Below are 24182 nucleotides of genomic sequence, written 5' to 3'. Positions count from 1 at the left end.
GATACTACCCTGGAGTTAGCGTCAGACTCCATAGGTTTAAAGACTGCATCCCACAAGACTTCCCTCACTTCAGACGCCAGGTGGAAGGATCTCACTCGGTTACCCAGGCTGGAGTGCGGTGGAGTCATTTTTGTTTGTTTGTTTTTAGAGGTGGGGTCTTGCTGTCTTGCCCAGGCTGGACTCCAACTCCTGACCTAAAGAGATCCTCCCACCTCGGCTTCCCAAAATGCTGGAATTACAGGCATGAACCACCTTGCCTGGCTCCCAGGTTACCCAGTTTCTATCTGACGTGGAGGGGGTTCCCACAATCCCCTCACCTTCGTGTTCAATGATTTGCTAGAATGGCTTATCAGAGTCCGGAAAACATTTTACTTCCTATTATTGGCTTATTATAAAGGATACAAGTGAACAGGCACATGAAAGGGACATAGGGCAAGGTCTGGAAGGGTCTTGGGTACAGGAGCTTCCATCCTCATGGAGCTGGGATGTGACATCTTCCTGGCACGTGGACGTGTACACCAACTCGGAAGCCCTCCAAACCCCATTGTGGGGGGTTTAAGTCATTGATCATTTAATGACTTCAGTGATCATTAGTCATTTAATGAAATCATTAGCCATTGATGATTAACTCAGTTTCCAGCCCTTCTATCTTCCCCACAGGTTGGGGAGTTGAGGCTGAACATTCCAAGCTTCTAATTAAGGCTTGATCTTTCTGGAGGTCACCCCTCATCCTGAAGCTACCTAGAGGCCCACCAAGAGTTGCCATAATTAGAACAAAAGAGACTCCTGTCACTTAGGAAATTCCAAAGGTTTTAGGAGCTGTGTCCTAGGAACTGAGGACAATGACCAAATATCTTTCTGTGTCACTAAAGGACACCCTTTGGTCTCTGACCACAGATTCCTCATAAAAAAGGATGATATTTACTGGCACATTTCCAGCTTCCCATGTAGTCACTGATAATCCAGTCTGTCATCCTATTGCATGAAAATGTCTTCCTAGCTGAGGCCACTCAGGCATGCAGGCTTCCAGTTGAGCATGTCACGTTCCACAGGTGAGAGTGATCTTGGCAATATGTCTTCACCCTTCCAGGCCTCTGGTATAATTGAGCTAAGAGACAATATCATCTCTTGTTCTGAGCCTTTTTCAAGATGTCAGCACGATACTGGATTTCCCCTATTACATAACTTATTTACTCATTCCTTTGCCCTCAGCTGCTATTTCTCCTCTCCATTTATCCCCTAACTTTGTTCATTCACCGTTAGGGGATATGGAACCTAAGTAGCTTCCACCTCTGTGCTCGTTTAGGTTGCAGACAGCAATACCAGTCTAACGAACGCCGCCTCTTCAGTCCACTCCCTTCGGGTAGGGTAGGATTCCATAAGTAGAGAACTAGTGGGCTATTTCTGACATTAGGCAATAGAGCTGCATTCACTGGTAACCCCGATTTTCCCAGATAGGATGAAGGCCTAACCTGCCCCATCAGGTCCTTAGGAATTCTGACATAAAGGTTTAGAAACATAGTTCCAGTTTCTTGCTTAGAAATCATTCTTGCTTCCAGCACTGGTAGTTGCAGCCCTGGTCCTGGGACCACTGCATCAGACAGGAAAAAGAAGGGTGAGATGATGTAGGGAAGGAAAAAAAAAAAAAGTATGGTCATACCAGAATCTTTTCCTTGGGAAGAATGGTGGTCATACCAGCACCCTTTCCCAACCCCTCTGCCCCAGGTTCACCAGGAAAACAGGACTCTCTCCAGTGGGGACACTCCCTTAGGCCCCCCTTATTTTATGTGAGCATACACTTGTGAAGGCATGGAAGCCAGCCCTTCCTGCCTCTATCTCCCCCAATTTTAGACAGTAAATACTTCAACTGCCTGTTACAATTCTCTGTTAAGTCATTTCTCTGAGGGTAATATGCAACACAAAGCGCCCATTTGCTGAGATATCTCTTCCCACTGGAGGACATGGTGGGCTGCAAAGTGTGTCCCTTGGTCTGGAATAGGTGCACTATCTTCTGGTTCCTTTGTAGCATTCTAAGCATACTTGCATCTACCACTGGGTAAGCAAATCCCAGTCCAGACTCAGTGTTGATTTCTCTCAGACCCAGTTGTAGCCTCCTGGGCCTACTGGCATTAGCCTGACTTGTGAGCTAAGTGCAGGGCCCCCACCCCACCCAAAACAGCCCTTACTGGCATTTTGTTTCTCAGAGGGTGCAACAGAGATATGTCTAGATTGAGTGCATCTCTGCATTGTTGCAGCCTGTCCCTGCCATGTCCACTCATTTCATGGCCCTCGGTGGCCACCTAGGTGAGCACATGAGGGTATCTGCTGTTGATTCCATTTATCTTCTGATGCTGGAAGGGTTTTCTTTTGATGGGCATCGATACATCCTACTTTAATGCACTCTTCAAATTCCCATGGTGGTTCCCATCTGGGCTAAGTCCCACAAGACTGCCCTCACTTCAGATGCCATTTACAAGTATCAGGCTCCCAGGTTAACCATACTTCTGTCTGATTTGGCTACAAAGTCAAGGGGTTCCCACAACCTCCTCCCTTGTTTTATGTTCATTAATTTGCTAGAATGGCTCACAAAACTCTAGAAAACACTTTACTTTCTATTACTGGTTTATCATAAAAAAGACAAATGAATAGGCCAGTGAAGAGGTACATAGGGTGAAGTTCAGAAGGATCCTGAGCACAGAAGCTTCTGGTCCCATGGAGTTGTGGTATGCCACCCTCCTGGCATGTAGATGTATTCACCAACTCAGAAGCTCTCTGAATACTATTGGTCAGGGGGTTTTATGGCAGTTCCATTACATAGGCATGATTGATTGATTAACCATTGAAACTGACTCAATCTCTAGGATCTCTTTCTTTCCAGAGGTTGGGGATAGGGCTGAAAGTTCTAAGTTCCTAATCAAGTCTTAGTCTTTCGGAAGACCCGCCCCCATCCTGAAGCTATCTAGGGGCCCACTAACAATTGTCTCACTACAGCCTGGCACGGTGGCTCACGCCTGTAATCCCAGCACTTGGGGAGGCCAAGGCGGGTGGATCACAAGGTCAGGAAATCGAGACCATCCTGGCTAACACGGTGAAACCCTGTCCCTACTAAAAATACAAAAAATTAGCCGGGCGTGGTGGCGGGTGCCTGTAGCCCCAGCTACTTGGGAGGCTGAGGCAGGAGAATGGCCTGAACCCAGGAGGTGGAGCTTGCAGTGAGCAGAGATCACGCCACTTCACTCTAGCCTGGGTGACAGAGCGAGACTCTGCCTCAAAAAAAAAAAAAAAAAAAAAAAAAAAAAAGGATTGTTTCACTAAAACAAAAGAGGCTCCTATCACCCTTGATATGAAATTCCAAATTTTTCTGTGATACCACATGGCCATTGATTGTTTTGCTATTTGTTAATGTCTTTCATAATAACTTCTGAGCTTGGTATATATTAGGGTATTAGCTCCTTGTCATATGTTAAAAATATTTTTACTTTAGTTGTCCATTAACTTTATTTTTCATGACACTTGCTGTACAAAGGCAGATTGTTTTCATCTTTAAGTGAAGAAAACTATTACTGGTTTATTATAAAAAGTAATATTAATTTGTATTTAAATCTTTGATCTAGTTAGAAATTTTTTTTTTCTTTTTTTTTTTAGACTGAGTCTCGCTCTGTCGCCCAGGCTGGAGTGCAATGGCTCAATCTCGGCTCACTGCAACCTCCGTCTCCCGGGTTCAAGCGATTCTCCTGCCTCAGCCTCCTGAGTAGCTGGGGTTACAGGCACACACCACCACGCCTGGCTAATTTTTATATTTTTAGTAGAGACGGGGTTTCACCATGTTGGTCAGGCTGGTCTCAAACTCCTGACCTCGTGATCCACCCGCCTCGGCCTCGCAAAGTGCTGGGATTATAGGCATCAGTCACCACGCCTGGCAGAATTGTTTAATAAGATATACAGGCCAAGCACAGGGGCTCATGCCCGTAATCCCAGCACTTTGGGAGTCCGAGGTGGGCTGATCACTTGAGCCCAGTTCAGGATGAGCCTGTGGAACATGACAAAATCCCATCTCTATAAAAAATACAAAAATTAGCTAGGCATGGTGGTGCACGCCTGTAGTCCCAGCTACTCTGGAGGCTGAGGTGGGAGGATCACCTGCACCCAGGAGGCACAGGGTTCAGTAAGCCAAGATCATGCCACTGCACTCCAGCGTGGGCAACAGAGCGAGACCCAGTCTCAAATACAAACAATAAAACATCCCATGGTACTCCTTAATACATTTTAATTTTCATTTATTGAATTACTTGTTGAATTATTTATTTTCTCATGCTGATTTGGAAGGGTACCATGATCATTTCTCTAAAACTTTGGTTTATTTCTGCAGTATTTCATTCTCTTGATCTATTCTTGTGCCAGTAAAATACTCTTTTATATTGTTGCACTGTAAAGCTTTTAGTATATACTAAGGCTAATCCTTCTGGGTTCCCCTGAATTGTGCTGGTGTTGTGATTTTTTATTGGACTTGCACTGGAGTCAGTGATATACAGAGAACTAGCCTCTTTATGAGTCTTCCTATTCAAGAACGTGGTAAGTTTATTAATTCATCTAAGTTTTGCCTCAGAAGTAGTCTTGCTGTGTTTATACAAGTTTCATTTATTCTTTTTGTTAGAAGTTTGTTTTCTTTAGCTGAGTTTTTTTTCCCCCATTATGTTTCTTAACTAGTAAATCTGGCAAGTTTTTCCCATTTATTTTCATTAAAGAAAATAAGAGGTAAAATCACATAAAATAGCCCTATTTGGTTCTGGTATTGTAATCTTATTGCATATTTGTGTGTGCGCGTTGCTGTTTCTAATATTTATCTTTAGTTTTGCAGGGGAATTATTCTGTTTCTTTCTTTTTAAAAATTTTCTTCCCCAGCTCTGCTAACAGTATATTTGGAGACAGATACGTCTACTAGGTTACTGTTTTATCTCTCAATTATATAACAAACTTCTACGTTTTCTGTTTATCAACCAAAGAAAAGAAACTGGTTCTATTTGCTCAGCTCACAAAAGAGAAAACGAATTAGTGTATCTGTTCTCCTGCCATTCTACCCGATTTACTTCCATTTTCATTGGCCTCTTTGATCGATTATCATCTTTTTTAACATTATGTAGCCTTTCTTTCAATAATTGTACTTGCTTTGTTGCCACAGTCACCATAGAGAATGAAGCGTATGTTTAATGAGATTTGCTTGCCGCTATCCTTTCACCCCAGAGTGGCTTACAGTATTCTCATTTTTTTGATGTCAAACTAGTTGGGATCGCTGGTAGTTCAATGACCACTTGTATAGTCATGGGGGTTGTCAATGCATTACTGGGAGAAGTTGTTATATTTTTCTGTTACTTACCAAGGATACATAAAGCATCTACCCACATACGAGGGGTTCACCATGTATGTGCTATGGCAGTTATTGGCTGAAAGTCTGGACAGGACAGCCACCTTTAAACCTAGAGACAAGTTGAGCTGTTATAAAACTGAAAGGCAAAAGTAAGAATTTGGATTTTCTACAGCAGCCTGGTTGGTGCCTGCCTTTTCCACATCAACAGTTTGGTACCTGAGTAAATGACAGTGGAGGAGGAGTAAGGAGGGGCTTGGAACTTAACAAGGCTTATTGCTGCATTTGTGAGAAAGACCTATTTCTATGTATTCTTCACTCCACTTGCCTAGTGATCACCCCTTTCAGGTTTCTTCTAACAGCGACAACCTTGGGAATTTCAAACTAAATCTTCAGTATGATAAGGTTATACAGGACTAAAAAGTGGGTAGCAATAAATGGGCTTTAGAAAACAAAGCATGCAGGTTTTCCCAGGCACTTTGAACTAATGCAAACATATACAGTACAGAAAAGAGAAGGTGTAACTGTTTTCTCTGAAAAAAGGTTTATTGCATATGGAAATCAATAGATATCTTTTACAAAAAAAGGTTAGAACAAAGATCTCACATTTGTAAAGGCACATATGAAACATTTTATAGCAAGCACAAGGGCAGTGAGAACATCAACAAGGTTCAGTATCTAAATAAGACTTTATAAAAACAGATAGGAAACAGTGCAAAAAATACTGTCAAAGTCAGTTCTATACACCTCATAACTGTGTATACAACTGGCAAGCATAAGCTTATTTACTGATATAAAATAGCACATAGAATAGCATGCATAGTTTTATTTTAGGCTTTTCATATTATTAAGTTGATAGGAAGTCTATACCAAAGTACAGCTGACATGAATATTGATAAAAATCACTCCCCAGCTTAGGGAATGTCCTATAAACATCTCACCCCTCTCTCTGCTTACAACTACACTTTGGTAGTAAGGAGACTGGGCTTCCATCTTGCAAGGTGGCAAGCGGCCACCATAGGGGGAGAATGTGCTCTCAGGGTCCCAAGTCCCAACCTGGAATGCATTTCTTACGGCAACAACAGAAAAGATGGTGATTAAATGTCTGGGTCAGCCCACAAAAGCCAACTAGATCTGACACAGCCCTCCATTTGGGCTGTAGTGGAGGTCAGTGGGCTCCTATGGGCTGGCCCAAGAACCGTAAGAACAAACCGGTTTCTAAGTTGGGGACTTGCCTGTACATTGTTTCAAAATGAAACCTAATAAATGTCATTTGTTTTGAATGACATTGTTTGATACCAAAATTCACAATATTTTGTGAAACAAAGAGCAAGGAAAGCATCAAAATACTGAAGTAGGGAGCACAAGCCTAGTCCAGTGAAATAAACTAGATTAGCTTGTTATCTGATGTAACACAAGTTACATACGGTTACATGTTTATTAGTAATCTGCATATTTAGATCTTTTTTCCACTGAAGTATCCTCAAGCACATTAATTAGCTATTGAAGGAACAAAGGACATACACAGGAACTCATCTCTGATGAAGTGTAACTTTATGTCAGAAAGGAGAAGGCTAATGAATTTTTAAGATTCCAAACAGTGGCAAGAAAGTTCAAAGGAAATTGCAGTAAAATTGTACAATGTTCAAGTTGAAAAAAAAATGGCTCTGAATTACAGCATTCAGTTCTATGCTCAAGGTATATATTAGCTAACACTGCAGTTGTGAGAGGTGGGAGGCCCCTGAGAAATGCTGAGAACGCCAGGCACTCCAGCTCTGAGAGTCACCCTAGCTAAACTCAAAGCAGCATTCTTGAGATTTTAGCAAAAGGTTCCGCCCCAAGCCACAAAAAGATCCCAATCCAATCTTTTCAGCTTTATCCTCTAAAACCTTTTGTCAGATGAGATGGCATTTGTGTTTCCCAGGAGGAGAAGGTTGGGGAAGAAAATGAAGATAGCTTACATACAGATTTTAGATGACCAGCTAATCTTACCCCTTCCTAGATAAGTGAAAACAGATAAAATGTTTCTGGGCAGGTTTACCACCTGTTTCACTAGAATGGCCAGTCTGTGTGAAGAGGCTATAGTGAAGAAAACATTCTCCTTGCAGGGAGAAGCTAGAAACAAATGGGTCTTCCTACACATCACTCTGCCAAATGTAGCCTCTCTCAATCTATATAAGTTCACCTTGAAATAAATATTAAGTACTGCTGTCATCATTGTTTTAAACAGAGCTTCTTTCATTTCTTCTAACAGTAAGTGACTGATTCTATCAGCAAGGGAGCAAAAGGGTGAGAAAGGAAGCTTCCTGCTTGCTGAGTTTTCTAGCTATTTTCATTCTGGTTATTTTCATCTGCCAGATTTTTTTTTTTTTTTTTTTTTTTTTTTTTTTTTTTTTTTTTTTTTTGAGACAAAGTCTCCCTCTGTTGCCCAGGCTGGAGTGCAGTGGCGCGATCTCAGCTCACTGCAATCTCCACCCCCGGGTTCAAGCGATTCTCCTGGCTCAGCCTCCTGAGTAGTTGAGACTACAGGCATCTGCCACCATACCTGGCTATTTTATTTTTTTATTTTTAGTAAAGACAGGGTTTCACCATGTTGGCCAGGCTGGTCTTGAACTCCTGGCCTCAAGTGATCTGCCTGCCTCAGCCTCCCAAAATGCTGGTTTGATTACAGGTATGAGCCACCACATCTGGTCATTTGCCAGATCTTATTCTTTGAAACTATACAAGCAATTTTTAAAAAATTACAGTAAGATTCCCTAATTACATACTTTAGAGAGGTTTAAGGCAATGATTCTCCGACAAGGTTTAACTCTTTCATCTGGGTTGCACTCATAGGGTAGGTAAAGAAAAGAAAAAGTGTACTGTTGAGAGTTGATCCATAAAGCAGATGGGGAAATATGAAAAGGTAGCAGAGACTGGGTGCAGTGGCTCACGCTTGTAATCCCAGCACTTTGGGAGGCCGAGGGGGGTCTTCTCGAGGTCTGGAGTTTGAGACCAGCCTGGCCAACATGGCAAAACCTTGTCTCGACTAAAAATACAAAAATTAGCCGGGTGTGGTGGCACACACCTGTAATCCCAGCTACTTAGGAGGCTGTACTCCAGCCTGCGCAACAGGAGCGAGACTCTATCCCAAAAAGAAAAAAAAAAGAAAAGGCAGCAGACCCTAGGTGAACAAGGTGCTCATGGAATGAAGAGGGTGACAACACACAACAATCCCACCCGTTCCCCTGAACAAGACAAGGAACACCAAAGTCACTGCATGTGCATCCCAGTTTTGTGGCCTGAATATAAACATGACCTGCTCTAAAGGGGAGTGTGCTCTGCAGCACCTCTGAGATCACAGGGGAGAAGAATCAAGAAATACAGGAGCCACATGGGTAAGCAGAATGCTCTGCTAACAAGCAAGGCAAGGAAAGGCTGCCAGTGGCAGGTGAGGGAAGATGGTGCTTTTGAGCAGCAAATCCAGGCAAATATGATAAATCACGCATCACAATCCACGACATTCATCAAGCTCTACCTCAACAGTGAAGACAGTTTAAAACTATGAGCTAGGGTGAAATAGACTCCAACATGGCCGCAGGGTTTCCCTAGCATGCCATTTGGTGGTTCCCATCACGCTGACATTAACAGAAAGGGAGGTAGGGAGGAGCAGAGGCATTACAGAGTTCAGAAAATTATTTGTGAAACAGAGAACTTTTAGATAGCAACTTCAGGACTGATCCAAAAACCCTTCCTCTCCCTCTCCTCATTTATAGAAATTCTTGGGCAAGTTTATGGCATTTTTGGGAAATAATGATCCTGATGGCCCAAAGTATGGCAGAAGGAGCAATGACTTTCTACACAAATGCTGGTCACACTCAGGCTGCCCAGTAGCTCCAGCCCTTCTGCCTTGTAACTCAATGTCCTTGAATTTATTTTTAAAATGGGAAGGCTAAACAAAGCTCCAAACAGTAGGAACTGATACACATCCTCCTCTTTACTGCACCAAACAATCATTTTCCAGTCTATGACATTGATGGATGCCAGATACTCAATGCTAGGCTCATGGACATTTTAATAGGGAATATCTCAGTTTGGCCTTGAGAAAGAAGATGCAGCTATATTAAGCTGGAGAGATTAAGAAAGGTAGTCTACTGAATAAAAATACTTACCTATCTGAGTTTCTAACAGAAACACAAAAGCTGAGAGCAGGTAGGATAAAGGCTGAGTGTTGACGGGGCAAGCTGGTGGTCAAGTTTCACAGGGCCCCCTGAATAACACTGACTTCTGGACGACACATTTGAGATAGCAGAATTTGATGAGATTTCCCCCATGTTTCTCCCTGACATGTTGCTGTTACTTTCAACAGATGCCATCTGTAAGTTCCTTTGCCCCATAATGTCTTGGAAGCTTAAGTAAAGACAAGAACTATTTTGCTTCCTTGCTCAGCATTCAAGAGAAGTATCAAATGCAGTTTAACATCTTACAGCTTTATTGCCACCCTATAGGGCCAACTAGTTTGCCAACCATAAAGCTGTAGGCCATTGAAAAATTTGTGCGGTTTCTATGAAAGACCTGAATTTCTCCATTTGGAAACCATGCTGGATGAGCTGTTGCTCTGCTCATGAAAAGAAATCACTCAATAAGAGCATGATGAGTGTCTCAAAACCCATTGGCAAAACAATAAAACACAGCAGCAGAATAATTGTTGGTAAAACATGGAAACGCTAAATTCCCAAAAACGGCTACCCTAAGAGCCCAACAGTAATTATGTGGTGCTTCCAGAAATGTCTTATTCTAGGAGCTCCATAGAGTTATTTCTGATACTGAGGAAGAACACACGTCTGACCCAATCCCATCCCTTGAATACGTGCTCCCTGGCACACATCCTAGAATGCCCTGTACCCTCCACCCCCCAACCCCCCACCTCAAGGGATTGACAGATCTTCCCCAAATGAAAATCAGTAATGAAACAGTTATCCTTTACCAAAGGGGGCAATCAAGGACCCTCTGCAAATACCAGAATATTATGGATGCTCAAGTCTTTTATATAAAATGGTATAGTATTTGCATATAACCTATGCACAGCTCTTGTATACTTTACATCATCTCTTGATAACTTACAGTACCTAACTCGATGCCTACACGTCACTTCATTTGCGTGAATTCAATGTAGTATTCAGCATGTGGCAAATTCAACTTTTGCTTTTTGGAACTTTGTGGGTTTCCCCTCTTCCCCAAATATTTTTCAATCTGTACTTGGTTGAATATAGGGATGTGGAACCCACAGGTAGAAGTGGTCAACTGTACTCATCCTCACCAGCAAATGTACCATTAGATGGGGAAAGAGAGACTAGAAAGCACATTCTGCTTTTTGACAAAGGACACTTTTGGGACCCATACGTCATGTAACAAGTAGGCTGAGGTCAGTTAATACAGACTGCTCATAGGGAAAGGACAGCAGCTAAAAACTCCAAGGTGATGTGCCTGATGGCCAATCCGGCTTAAGAGAAAGTGCACTATCTACCTCTGCGACTTCCATGTCCCAGGAGATGGCCCATTCACCAAGTGATGCAAGGATCACTATGAGAAGGGCAGCAGGTTCACGAAAAGAGCCGGCCCACCCAGGGTACACCTTTTGTGTTCATTAGCACTGCTCTGGAGAAATGACATCTAGTGTTGGGATCTACACTGTATCGGGGGAAGATATAGGTGATCCATGCAAACACTGTCTGTTCGCAGAAAATATGGTCCATTATTGGAAATTTCATATGGGTCAATCTATATTAAGCTGGAAAAATAATCAGCCAGATGAAAAGGCCAGCCTGCTGTACCCACTGGAGTTTATAACTGAAAAGCACAAGCTGAAAGAAGGCAGGATAAAGGTTAAGTAGGTGTAAGCTGTGGTCAAGTCCTACAAGGCCCACAGCAGTCTACAAAGACCCTCTCTTCAGGCTGATGAAAGAGGGGGCCAGAGATAGCCAAGTGACCCTTGGGAAAACAATGGCAGTTTCGTTATAATTTTAAAAAGTGGTTCCTCTCTTCAATCTACAAAATTAAAAGTAAAATTCTCTCAATTTAAGCTCCTCAAAAGCTTATGATTCAAAATATTCCATATAGGTGTTTTTACCTTCCCTGATCTTATTGGTTAGCTCCGACTGAATAGAGCAGCTCATTCATCTTTACTCCTGTGTAATCAATGTTTAACATCCTTTTTTCATGCAACTAAATCTTCCTTTACTTCCTATCTGGGGAAAGAAGTGCATACTAATGTCTATGCTATCTGTAAATGCTACCAGAGACTCTTGCTAAAAGGTGGTATATCCAGTATATCCGTAGAACCCAAGGAAACCATAGAAACCTCAGCAGGACATTCCTCAGCTGAGCCAGCAGGCTCATCTCATCTCAAGGATGAAGACATCAGATTCAGCCCCCATGATTCAGGGACCACAGTAAACAAGGATGAATACCTCGGGTCAATGTATCCAAATGAGTACGGATGAAAGAAACCAAACAGTTCCATTGGAAAACCTCGAACACAGTGGCTGGAAAATGTTTGATGGCTTTGTTGTGAGATGATAACTTTTTTTCCTCCATTTTTAATTTTCTCCCTTCAATTCCAAACTGCAGCAATAGACACTGACAGCTCTAGCTTTAGACTTGATACATCATCAGGAAATCATTCCAAAAGCTCTAACTAGATAACTAATTTAATACTTTGCTTCAAGGTTTATTCCTTGGCTTGCTTCCCAGATATAAAGCATCTCTGGGCAATTATTATGCAGATGCCACTGAAAGGACTTTAAATGGCTGCTGCTAATTTAACAGGAGATATGCTGGCATTTACTGGAGATGTGAAAAGGAATGCAAAATGTGCTAAAGAACCAAAGGCATTTGTTTTTAAAAGTGAAATATGTGGAACAACTCTTAAATGTTTTCTTTTGGGTTTCAATATAAACTTTGGCTAGAAAGTTGAATATTAAACCTACTTCCTCCCTGCATTTTGTACACTAATGAATATTCCCGTAGCACAGGGCAGGGACAGTGGATGAATTTCAAGGAAGCCCATGAGCTCTGATGTCCTCAAAGACACACCAGATCTATATGCTGTCCACATGAGACATTCTAACAGTGCCCACCTTGGGGCTTCGAGATAAAAGATAAATACTGATGTTGTTCATCATGCAGTAAACCAGTAACTGAGACCACTTGCTAAAACATCCCTAACAGTAGAATATCCCAAGGATGGAAAAATCTCCAAGGAAAGGGCACAAATACCTTTTTGCTTATTGATGAGCTTCTTATAAGGGTTATAAGCTCTGTTCCACTGAAAATACATGTAATACTAATGGTTTTCTTCCCAGGATATACGATGAAACTCCAGAATCTACAAAGATCAGCAGGTTACACTCCTTCACTGAGTCTTCAGACCTTGAAGCAGAAGACAGAGGAGAAGCCCTCCATCCCCAGATATTCTGAGTCTAACTACAGAGTACAGCCACCACAACACCTGGCCAGGTTGAAAAAGAGGATTCATATTCCAAAGAACTTAATGGGGAATATGCAGCCTGTTGGCATGTGGTGATGGGATGTCACAAAGGTCTACTTTTTCTGGTTGATTTGATGCCACTCCTTCATCTTTTTAGCTCGGGGGGACAAAAGCAGCAATGAAGAAAGGCATATGGAACTCCGACAGCAGTGAACTCTAAGAAAAAAAAAAAAAACCTGCAATTAAATTTTCCTTTCTACTACATGCAGTTTTTCTTGACAACCTTTTTTCCTTTTTTTTGGAGGCAGGGTCTCTCTGTAGCCCAGGCTGGACTGCAGTGGCAAGATCATGGCTCACTGCAGTCTCAAATTCTTAGAATGAGGTGATCCCCCCGCCTCAGCCTCCTGAGCAGCTGGGACTACAAGGGCAAACCACCACGCCTGGCTAATTTTTGTACTTTTTGTAGTGACGGGGTTTCATCATGTTGCTCAGGCTGGTCTTGAACTCCTTAGCTCAAGCAATCTGCCCGCCTTGGCCTTTCAAAGTGCTGGGATTACAGGTGTGAACCACCGTGCCTAGTTGACTACATTGTTTAAATTGCAGGTTTGTTCTTTGAACTGACCACTGTGGGCGTTCCATATGCCTTCCTCCACTGCTGCCTTTTCCCTGAGCTGCAAAGACAAGGAAGACGTGGCATCAAATCAACCAGGAAGAGCACGCCCTCTGACTTCCTATCACCGCGTAACAACATATCAAAGTTGTACTCAAGAAAAAGGTGCATATCAAAGTTGTACTCAAGAAAAAGTAGACACAGAATGATAAATCCCCCAAAATGCAGTAAGAGGAAAAATGTACAAAACATGATTTATTGTGTACCAACCTTGGAAATTCAGAAGGACACTGACCAATGAAGCCACAGGAAGAAACTAAGAACTGGGCTTCCAAGTGAAGATAACTGACCAGAGAGTGGATTTTATGAAGAAAAGGAAAGAAGCACAAGGCTTTGCCAATGACAATTCTACCATCATTCATCAAGTGGCCCCAAGTTTGGACTATGGGGTCCTGAGTAGGATTAATTCTGATCTTGCAGGCCAAAGCCTGAAGATGATACCAGCACAGTGGGGGTCAAATTTGATGTTTCCTGGCCAGGACCCCTGTTACGGAGCTAAATGCCATATAGCTCCCATAAATCAGCTTCCCCATCTGTTTCCTTGATGACCTTTCCAATGACTTAGTGACCTCAACTTTCGGGTCTCTGTCCAGCACACACATCTTATGTAAATAAAACACAATGATCATCAAGGCCCTGCCTGAACAACACAATTCTCAAAGGCCCTGCCCAACTGCTTTCTCTTTCTAGGTCTGCTATTCTCTCTCAATCAGGGTAGAGCCTTAACTGCACAGATGGCCTGGTCCAGAGCCTCAATGCCACCAGACAGGGTCCTACTGAGCAAACGGGAGAGGTAGTAACAAATACCCAGGGTACAGTCTCCAGCAGGGAAACACAAGCTCCAGAGCCCAGAATAAGGGGTGGTCAAGAAAAGTGCAACACGGAGCTTCTCTTTCGTCCCCAAAGATGACAATTACTGCGCTGTAAATGCAGCACTGTCTTTAGCTGTTCTGTCTTTAACTCAAGCTTGGGGGGAAGTTGGGGGTGGGGTGCTGGGGAGAGGAGATTACTGAGGATGAGGAGCAGAAATGAAGAAGAGAGAAAACTGTCTATCAAGGCTCATGAGTCCCAAAATATAAGAGAATCGTGCTTGTTCCTTTAGACGCTTTTCTTTATATTTCAGGATGAATTACTTTTCTTACCATCTTTGCTTTGGATATAAGTAATGAATGATGAATGAATTAAGCTGATGAATTTCAGGGCTGGTTACAAATCTGGCTGCAACTTCACAAGAGATGTGCTCCCTCATGCCTCTGTCCCCAAAATGATCCAGCAGGCAACCTTACCTACTGACATATATATGCAGATCAGTCAAAATGTGGTTCGAATGAAAAGTACTATATTATCAGGAAAACTGCATTATAATAATTCACAAAAGTTATTCCAAAGGGGAAAAAAATAAATTATCTCATATAAAATAATACATGGCATGTGGGAATAATCTTGGCTATTCTCTTCAGAGAGCCTGCTTGCTGCCAGCCACCTGCACCCCCGCGGGGGGAGCAGATGTTTTCTGGAGGTGACTCTCCTTGCACGATGGAGCTGGGTCCCTCCTCCAGGAGCTGGATTGGGGGGATTAAATGAGTCTGGAGTTTTGGAGGAACTGGATGAGGACTTGGTAGACAAACTTGTACTGAGCGATGGTCTGGATCATGAACATCCTCTGCTCCCTGAGGAGCCTCAGCATCATGGGCACTTCCACCTTCTGCAAGAAAAGAGAGAAAGCACAAGGTCCTGAGACAGGAGGCTTCCCTTAGAGCATTCCTCATTCCCTCATTCAGGAAGCACTCACCCACTGCCCATGCCCAGGTATAAGAGAAAGCAAGGGACTCTGCCCTGGCTGAGTTTTACATATAAACAGTTTATACTAGCAACTGGAGAACCTGGTCATCATGTGTCACTGGTGGGATATTTTATTTTTATTTAATTTCAAATTTTCTGAGAGGGTCTTGCTGTGCCACCCAGGCTGGAATGCAGTGGCACAGTCATAGTTCACTGCAGCCTTCAACTCCTGGGCTCAAGCAATCTTCCTACCTGAGTCTCCCAAAGTGCTGGGGTTACAGGCGTGGGCCACAACACCTGTCCTGGTGTATTATTTTAAATACAGACTAGTCTGCTGGATAAAACATAAAGGCTGGAGTGAGACCTGACGGGTACTCTCAACTCCACCACAACCCAATGACAGGATTTAAGACATCTCAGGGTCTTAGTTTCCTCATCTGTAAAATCAGGATAATAATGCTTTCCTCTAACAGCAGTGTGGCCTTGCCCTAGTTAGTGACATTTCCTCAGCAATAACATGGGGTATGAAATAACATCTGCCTCATGGGATCAAATGATGAAACACACATCAAGCATTTAGTGCACAGTGAGTGCTTAATAAATATTACTCATTATTCCTTTTTTGTTTTGTTTTGAGACAGAGTTTCACTCTTGTTGCCCAGGCTGGAGGGTAGTGGTATGTCTCGGCTCACTGCAACCTCTGCCTCCCAGGTTCAAGAGAGTCTCCTGCCTCAGCCCCCAGAGTAGCTGGGATTACAGGTGCGCACCACCACGCCTGGCTAATTTTTTGTAATTTTAGTAGAGACAGGGTTTCATCATGTTGGCCAGGGTGGTCTTGAACTCCTGACCTCTGGTGATCCGCCCGCTTTGGCCTCCCAAAGTGTTGGGATTACAGGCGTGAGCCACCGCGCCTGGCCTCATTATTCCTTTATTAACATTAATAAATGTTAATGTTAATGCAATTATAATCTCACAGGACTGTAGTCATGATCAAGTGAGATAATTGAAGTGTGAACCTTTAAAATGTCAAAGCACCATTTCTGAACACCAGTCCTACTTGGAGTAAAAGCCTTTAACTGAGAACTTTTTTTTTTTTTTTTTTGAGACAGAGTCTCCCTCTGTTGCCCAGGCTGGAATGCAGTGGCTTGATCTCTGCTCACTGCAACCTCTGCCTCCCAGGTTCAAGCGATTCTCCTGCCTCAGCCTTCTGAGTAGCTGGGATTACAGGAACGCGCCACCACGCCGGGCTAATTTTTTTTTTTTTTTTTGTATTTTTAGTAGAGATGGGGTTTCAGCATGCTGGTCAGTTTGGGGTCTCAAACTCCTGACCTCGTGATCCGCCCACCTCAGCCTCCCAAAGTGCTGGGATTACAGGCATGAGCCACAGTGCCTGGCCGAGAACACCTTTTTTGAGACAGGGTCTTGATCTGTCGCCCAGGCTAGAGTGTAGTGGTGCGATCGTAACTCATTGCAACATCAACCTCCTAGGCTCAAGCAATCCTCCCACTTCAGCCTCCTGAGTAGCTGGAACTATAGATGTGGCACACCACACCTGGCTAATTTTTAAAATTTTGTGTAGAAACGAGGTCTCACTATGTTGCCCAGGCTGGTCTCAAACTCCTGAGCTCAAGCAATCCTCCAGCTTTGGCCTCTAAAAGTCTTAGCATTATGGGTATGAGCCACTGTGCCTGGCCTTGAGTCTTAAATGAGAACATTTTGAGTATTAAATGAGATTGCCTATGTGTGAATTATTTGAGAGTATATACAATGATATATATTATCATTAATGAAAGGAAATTAATACAGTGTCATGGATACTTGAGCAGACCAGAGGCCATCACAGTGTCCTCTCCCCTCATCTTCACCATGTCCATCCTCCTGGACCAGCCAGGACACATACGGCTGGAGCACCCCTGAGCTGTGGAGGCCATGGTGGCCTCAGCACACTCACTATGCTCTGTGAGCTCTTAACCCCGGGCATGATGGCACCCAGGAAGTTTTCAAGGGCTAAGCAAGTGTTTAAAAGAAAATAATAAAAACTCAGCTGTATGCTTGACTTTGTAACCTTTGAACCTTGAAAAATAATTTCAGCTATTTCCAAACTGTGTATAGTTATGACATGACACATGCCATCAGTCACTCTTGTTCAACACCAACTAAGGAATGCACATCACAAACTTGTGATGTTGCCTGGGCTAGAGTGCAGTGGTGTAATCACAGTGGTGCAAACGGACAAAGTCAAGTCCCTGCCTAGTAAGAAAAGAAAAAAAAGGCATGTGAATCTTCGAACTATGAATCAAAATACAGAACCTAGGTTATAAGCTTCTGATGGTAACAGGTAGGTCTCTGCCTAAATTATATTGCAAAGTGACCAGTATCATGAGATGTGATCTAGAGCCACCTAATAATGAACTTAATTTCATGTTTGATGAGGATTACTCTGTAGTTGGACACTGAAGTTAAAAGAATAGAAAGAATAAGGCTGCTCCTCTCCCCTACCCAGCAAAGGTTTTAGTCGGGAGGCAGGATCACACTGGTGTTCAGAGCACAGGCTCTAAGTAGGGCTTCATCTGCTGAATCTCAGCTCTACCACTTCTTGGCTGTGGGAAGTGGGCACATTACTTCATTTACCTATGACTCAGTTTCTCTTCTGTTATGTGAGGATACTGACATGGTCTTGGCTCTGTGTCTCCACCCAAATCTCATGTTGAATGGTAATCTCCAGTGTCGGGGGAGGGACCTGGTGGGAGGTGATTAGAACATGGGGGCAGATTTCCCTCTTGCTGTTCTTGTGACAGTGAATTCTCATGAGATCTGGTTGTTTAAAAGTATGTTTTAACTTCCCCCTTTGCTCTCTCTCTTCTGCTATCATGTGAAGACGTGCTTACTTCCCCTTCACCCTTCCACTATGATTGTAAGTTTCCTGAGGCCTCCCAGCCATGCTTCCTGTACAGCCTGCAGAATTGTGAGTCAACTAACCCTCTTTCCTTCATAAATGACCCAGTCTCAGGTAGTTCTTTATAGCAGTGTGAGCGTGGACTAATACAGGTACTAACAGGACTTGGTGCAGTGTCACTGCAAAGGCTACTTTTGTTAATACTATAAGGCTTTAGACTAGTGCGTATACATGGCAAACACTAGACACACGCTAGCTGTTAAGATATTATTTTCAATGTTGTCACCATCACCACTTCCTCCACCACCACATCCTCCTCCTCCTCCTCCACCATCATCCCCATCTCAATTACCTGTAGGACTGAGCCTAAATGACAGTATATTGTCTGATATGGAGAAGTCTGGGAACATGACAAAGAAAGTTCTCCTGGTCTTCAATGAAAGGGTCCCAGCTGGCTTAAAGATTGATTCACTCCCACAGGCTCTGCTCTTAACTGTCCCCAAGCCAAGGAAGCACAAAGCAGTTGACACTTGCTCAATCTTATCTAGAAGACATTTTCTCCTCCTCACTTTATGAAGCAGGTATAACTTATTCAGAAAAGCGGCAAGATCAAGACATCTGCCCTTTTGGCTACTGAGATCCTAAGTTTTTGTAATTAGCTGTAGCTGGAACAGACAGCTACATCCAGGGGACTAAGAGAGTGTACTGCAGACCATAAAACGAGTGCTTCCTGAAAAACTCTATGCACCTTAAAATGTCTCAGCTAACACTCAGTGACCAAAAGCACTGGGCCACAGAGAGGCTTCCCAGAGCAGCCTGGGACAGCTGTCGCCACTCCCCACCGCACAGCTACCAACCTCATTGTAAGTGTCTGCGTTTCATTGTTTCTGCTCAACTTTTCTGTGTTTAGAATAAGACTGAGAGGGACAAGTCCAGGAAAAAGAAAGGTCATTTCACTGACAGAATTAAAACTGCATGAATTACAGACTAAAATACGAAGTATGTTAAATCCAGAAGCTGTGGAAAGAAGGCAGGGGAGTTTGGACAGGAGAAAAATGAGACCCACAATTTAATATATATTTGTTAAAAAATTTGCTTATAAAACAAACGAACTAAACATGGTCTACTCTTCTCCTGAAATAGGGGCTTGGATCTTACTAGCCAGGCCTGAAACAGTATCAGAACAAAAGTAGAGCATTTTTTTTCCCCCTAACCATCTACCAATAGCAACCATGGGAAATAGGACAGATAAGACTGGCTATATTTGTGCTAGGGGAAGTGAAGTGAAAAATATGAGTCATCTTGCTATCTTTGAATATCAATGGGAACAGAAGTTCTTTTTGGATTGACCACGTCCCAGCAAAGAATGTTCTGGCATGCAGTTGGGCACTGAGGAAATCCGCTATGTTTGGACACACCATAGAGCATTTAACCACTCTGAGCCTTCACCAAGTCCACAGGAGGCCACACTGGCTGAATCCCTCACTCCAAACTGTTCTGGCTTTGATATGCCTTGTCTGTGCTCTGCTGGTCCAATAACATCTGGTGTTCAGTGAGCCCCCATGTCATCGCCTCACTGAGGCTCAGCCTTTGACGGGTCTCCAAAGAGCTCAGAAAAGAATAGTTTTTAATGACAGACAAGACAGAATGGCTTCTTGAGTTGAAAAGGGGAAGTGGGGAGCAGAGCACAGGGAACGGGGAAATAAGGGGAGTGGCCAGGCTCACAGCTGCAATCCCATCAACTCAGGAGACCGAGGTGGGAGGATTGCTTGAGCCCAGGAGTTTGAGACCAGCTTGGGCAACAGCAAAATCCTTTCTCAAAAAAAAAAAGAAAAAAAGAAAACAAGCGGGGAATTTGGTGACAAAAGTGATATGAAGGGAAGGACAGGACAATTAGGTGGGGGAGGTGATGATGAGGCCCTCAAGCCATGCACACACTGATTCTACCTCATCTTATTTTGTCTTCCTAGCAATGGATGGATTGAGACTCAGTGGCAGGTTACTCATTGTTCTAGAGATTTCTAGAGACCTCTAGTAGTGAGAGGAATAGAGACGCAAACAATAAAAAAATCCTGTGTGGGACAAAATGGTACAAACTCAGAGGGTAATGACATTTCTGTTATGTAGTCTCAACTGATTCCATGACAAGCATTTCGCTCAAGCTTTGTTTTATGTTTTTCTAATATTAGGCTACAGTTCGGATTGCCCCTTTTCCAATTTTTAGTGGCACAAACATTCATTCCCACGGACAGACTAGAAGATTCTCAAAATTATCATTTCACAGGCAGAAAGTTTAATGTCTAAGTTTAGCATTTGTTGTTTTCCTGGAAGATTCAATATGACAAACTTCATATTTAATCTGATTTTCAAACGATTCATGCTACTGAATAAATAGTATATTATCATATAAATTCCTCCACAGAATTGCAACAAATCATTCTATAATTTAAGAACTACCAAACCACAAGTTTCCTTTACTTTTTCAAGCCATATAATTTGAAAACTGAGTAAGAACCAAATCTTATACAGCGTTTGGAGGCAGAGTGAAGACAGGAAATAACTCTGGACCCAGACGCAGAAGACCTTGCTTCTGGCTTCAGTACCACTGCATAAGAGCCACATGGCACTAGACGAATCACGGAATTACTTCCGGGTCTCAGTTTCCTCTTCTGTGAAACAGGAGGAGTGACATGTGCATGGCTCCTCTACTTGGCTGATATGGCAGGCAAAAGCCCCTTAAAAATTCTGATGTCCCAGGTAGCTAGAAGGTAGAAGAACTATTCCTTAGCTTTTGACTGCTGTTTGTCTCACCTACACAAAATCCAAAGTCTCTCAGTGTAACTCCGTAATCCTACAGCAGCAAAGGGATGCCATGTACCTTGTGTGCACAGGCTCAGCAGCACCCCACTTCTGCAGGAAGAAGGGGTAGGGTGATCAGCCAATGCAAAGACGGGGATGTTTGCATGCTCAAAAGTATCTACTCTGCTCCGCTACACCACACAACTACCAGACTAGATAAGCAAACAACCCCGCAAACCTCACTCTGAAGAATGAAAAACATTTTCCAAGTAGACACTTCTTCACCTAGGATTTATGCCAGAACACATCCTAGAAATGTAAGACGCATCTAAACTATATGGGGTCAAATAACTCATCATGGAAAATTACCCACAATGAAACCAGGCTATCTACAAAATGCCACAGACTTCTGGAAGTAGATGCCGACTAAGATCACATTTTCTAAGTGTTTTCTATTGCACGCCCTCATTTCTCCTCTTTTATCTGGATATCTACACGGAGCAGTGGGAGGGCAAAAAGATAAGGAGGGCTGTAAATGTCAAACTAGGAACCAGGAGCCTGGAAAACTCTGGTCGGGAGAGACGAAATTAACCACTGAAAAGGCAAGGGCGCAGGCAAAGGTTTGGCCAGGGTGTAGACTTGTCCCCAAGGTGGAGTATCCGGAGAGAAGCCCAGAATGACTCACTTCATTATGCTCCAAGCAGTAGATCATCAGCTCAGAAAGAATGAGCACGCCGGTCCTTCCCACCCCAGCACTACAGTGGACCACGATGGGTGGGTGCCGGTTCTTGGTGCCTTCCAGCATGCTGTTGGTATGGCGACGGACCGACTGGATCTCCTCCAAGTAGGCTGCAGGACAAAACGCAAATTCTGTCACCAAAGTCCTCCGTGGCTTTGCATATAAGTTGGGGAGGGGGGAGCGGAAGAGAACTGATGGTGAATGTGTGTGTGTGTGTTTTTTTAAGTGACAATAATTTAGAGTTCTTACAAGATACTAATTATTTGGCTGGTACCCAATGTACAGTCCTGGATCCAGAAAGGACCAGCTGGGAGTCAATTAGTTCATGGGAGAATTTGTTCTTTAAATTAAATAGTTCTATTTTAAAAATTAAATTCTGTTTTCCCCTCTGCAAATCCCTAAGTCCCCCAAGCAGATGATTCTAGACATTACTTACAGCAATTCCTGCTATTAACAGACTGGGATCAGAACAACTGCTAAGTCCCCTTGAAACGCCCGCCTGTCAGAGCCAATTTCTGGTAGGGAGAGAGCATCCATCTGCCCCTTCTTCCTTCCCCTCACTGATGAGTGAATGTCAACTGAGGCTTGACTTCATTTTTGGATTTTAAAGTAGACTTTGGGGAGTCTGCTTTTCAGCATGGATTCCACGGGGCTATGTGAGTAGCTCAAGATGAACCCCCTTTCTGGAGGCAATATGTGTGTGAGGTGGTGGGGGTCATGATACCCCCCATGCCTTCTAGCATCTGCTTGGCTCAGCAGAGCTGTGCAGGGAGGGGTGTGTTCATGACTCCAACTGGGCACAAAAGAAAAATCACAGGATTCCAAGCCTTAATGACTTTTTTTTACAACCATGACAAAAGAGAAAAGTACAGAAATGTAATCCTCAGACACTCCAAAAGCCCCCAAAATTTAATTAATAATTTAGATTTTGTAGTAGCTCAGGAGAGAAACAGATTTAAAGGTTCTTGATACTCAGTGAACCTCATCCTAAAGCAGAAGTGTAAACCAGAATATAGGGGAAATGTTTACATTGTTGAAGAGAAAAAAGTAGGTTTGAACCATTCAAATAATTTCAAAGCACCTGTTTACAGACATATATAAATAGCCCACACTTTCCTTTATAAATTTACCGAATTACAAAATAATCTGAAGTAGTTTACCAAAAAAGTAAACTATTATTATCACTACTACTACTACTAGGATGATGATGACTAGTAATAGTTATTTGTACTAGTCAGAGCAGTACTAGTAGTAGTAGTAATGTACCATGAGATAGGACAAAACAAAAAAGAAAGAAGGGCCGGGCGCGGTGGCTCATGCCTGTAATCCCAGCACTTCAAGAGGCTGAGGCGGGTGGATCACCTGAGGTCAGGAGTTCGGGACCAGCCTGATCAAGATGATGAACTCCTGTCTCTGCTAAAAATACAAAAATTAGCCAGACATGGTGGCATGCGCCTGTAATCCCAGCTAGTAATCCTAGCTACTCGGAAGGCTGAGACAGGAGAATTGCTTAAAACTGGGAGGCGGAGGTTGCAGTGAGCCGAGATCCCGCCATTGCACCCCAGCCTGGGCAACAAGAGCAAAACTCCGTCTCAATAAAAAAAAAAAAAAGGAGATGGTGAGATGAACAGAGGGAGTAGTTACTATTAGGTACCAATACAAGCTAGATATTGTGTGTGGAATCTTCTTTACACTTTTTCTGCGAGGGGGAAAAGACATTAGGCAACTGAGTATTCTGTCTGACCAAAGGCAATATTTACATACAAGAGACAAAGCTTTACTTGAGCTAAATTTAAGAAGAAAAATAAAAGGAATGTTGGGTAATACAGTAGATGCCACTTTCAAATAGAGCTTTTCATGTAATGGAGAGGTAGATTTAAAGGATGTTTCCTCTATCAGTCATATTAATAAAGTTCCTTACACCGTAACTCAATAAAGACTTCTGGAGGGCAGTAAACAATTTGGCTTAGGTACTCTGCATCCAGGTAACCTAATTTAAACATGGGCAAAAAAATCTTTTAAAACCTAGGAGAAACAGATTCAACATTTCTAATGCCCTGCACAGAATACGTGTACTGAGTTTCCTAAAAGCATAATACATACGTTTACATTCTTTAAAACTACTATGTATTTTTCGGTAATTTAGACAGGCTTTCCTTAATTGGTTCTGATTTAAAAGGCTATTCTTTAAAGTGCTTTATAAGCTCACTCTTTCATCAGAGCTGTTAGCCAATCAACAAACTGATCTACTTATATTATTTCCCTTTTCTGCTTCTTGGAGAAAATTTTAATCCGTCAATTAGCACGTGATCAGCTGAAAGAAATACAATGAGCACTGTTAGGAGGAAGGGAAGTTCTGCAAAGGTCACTGCCCTTATTTCAAGATACAGATAACAAGCCATTTGACCTCAGGCAAATCACGAATCCTCTCTGGATCTTACTCTAGATCCTCTGACTCCAATCATC

The 24182-nt window shown here is 42.9% G+C and overlaps 1 protein-coding gene across 1 annotated transcript in view; it reads right to left on the bottom strand.

Annotated features, from left to right (window-relative positions):
* Positions 1-5889: 5889 nt before the first annotated feature.
* Positions 5890-24182, bottom strand: part of PTPN14 (protein tyrosine phosphatase non-receptor type 14) — a 206802-nt gene continuing 188509 nt past the window's right edge. The window contains exons 18-19 of the mRNA XM_010372954.2: positions 21663-21826; positions 5890-15205 (exon numbers count right to left, since the gene is read on the bottom strand). Coding sequence (XP_010371256.1) covers positions 15077-15205; positions 21663-21826 — 293 coding nt within the window. The 3' untranslated portion in view covers positions 5890-15076. The remainder of the gene's footprint in view (positions 15206-21662; positions 21827-24182) is intronic.

This window comes from Rhinopithecus roxellana, chromosome 8 (genome assembly GCF_007565055.1).
Source record: "Rhinopithecus roxellana isolate Shanxi Qingling chromosome 8, ASM756505v1, whole genome shotgun sequence".
Taxonomy (NCBI): Eukaryota; Metazoa; Chordata; class Mammalia; order Primates; family Cercopithecidae; genus Rhinopithecus; species Rhinopithecus roxellana.
The sequence above is the reverse complement of the archived record's forward strand: the minus strand, read 5'-3'. Positions and strand labels throughout refer to the sequence as shown.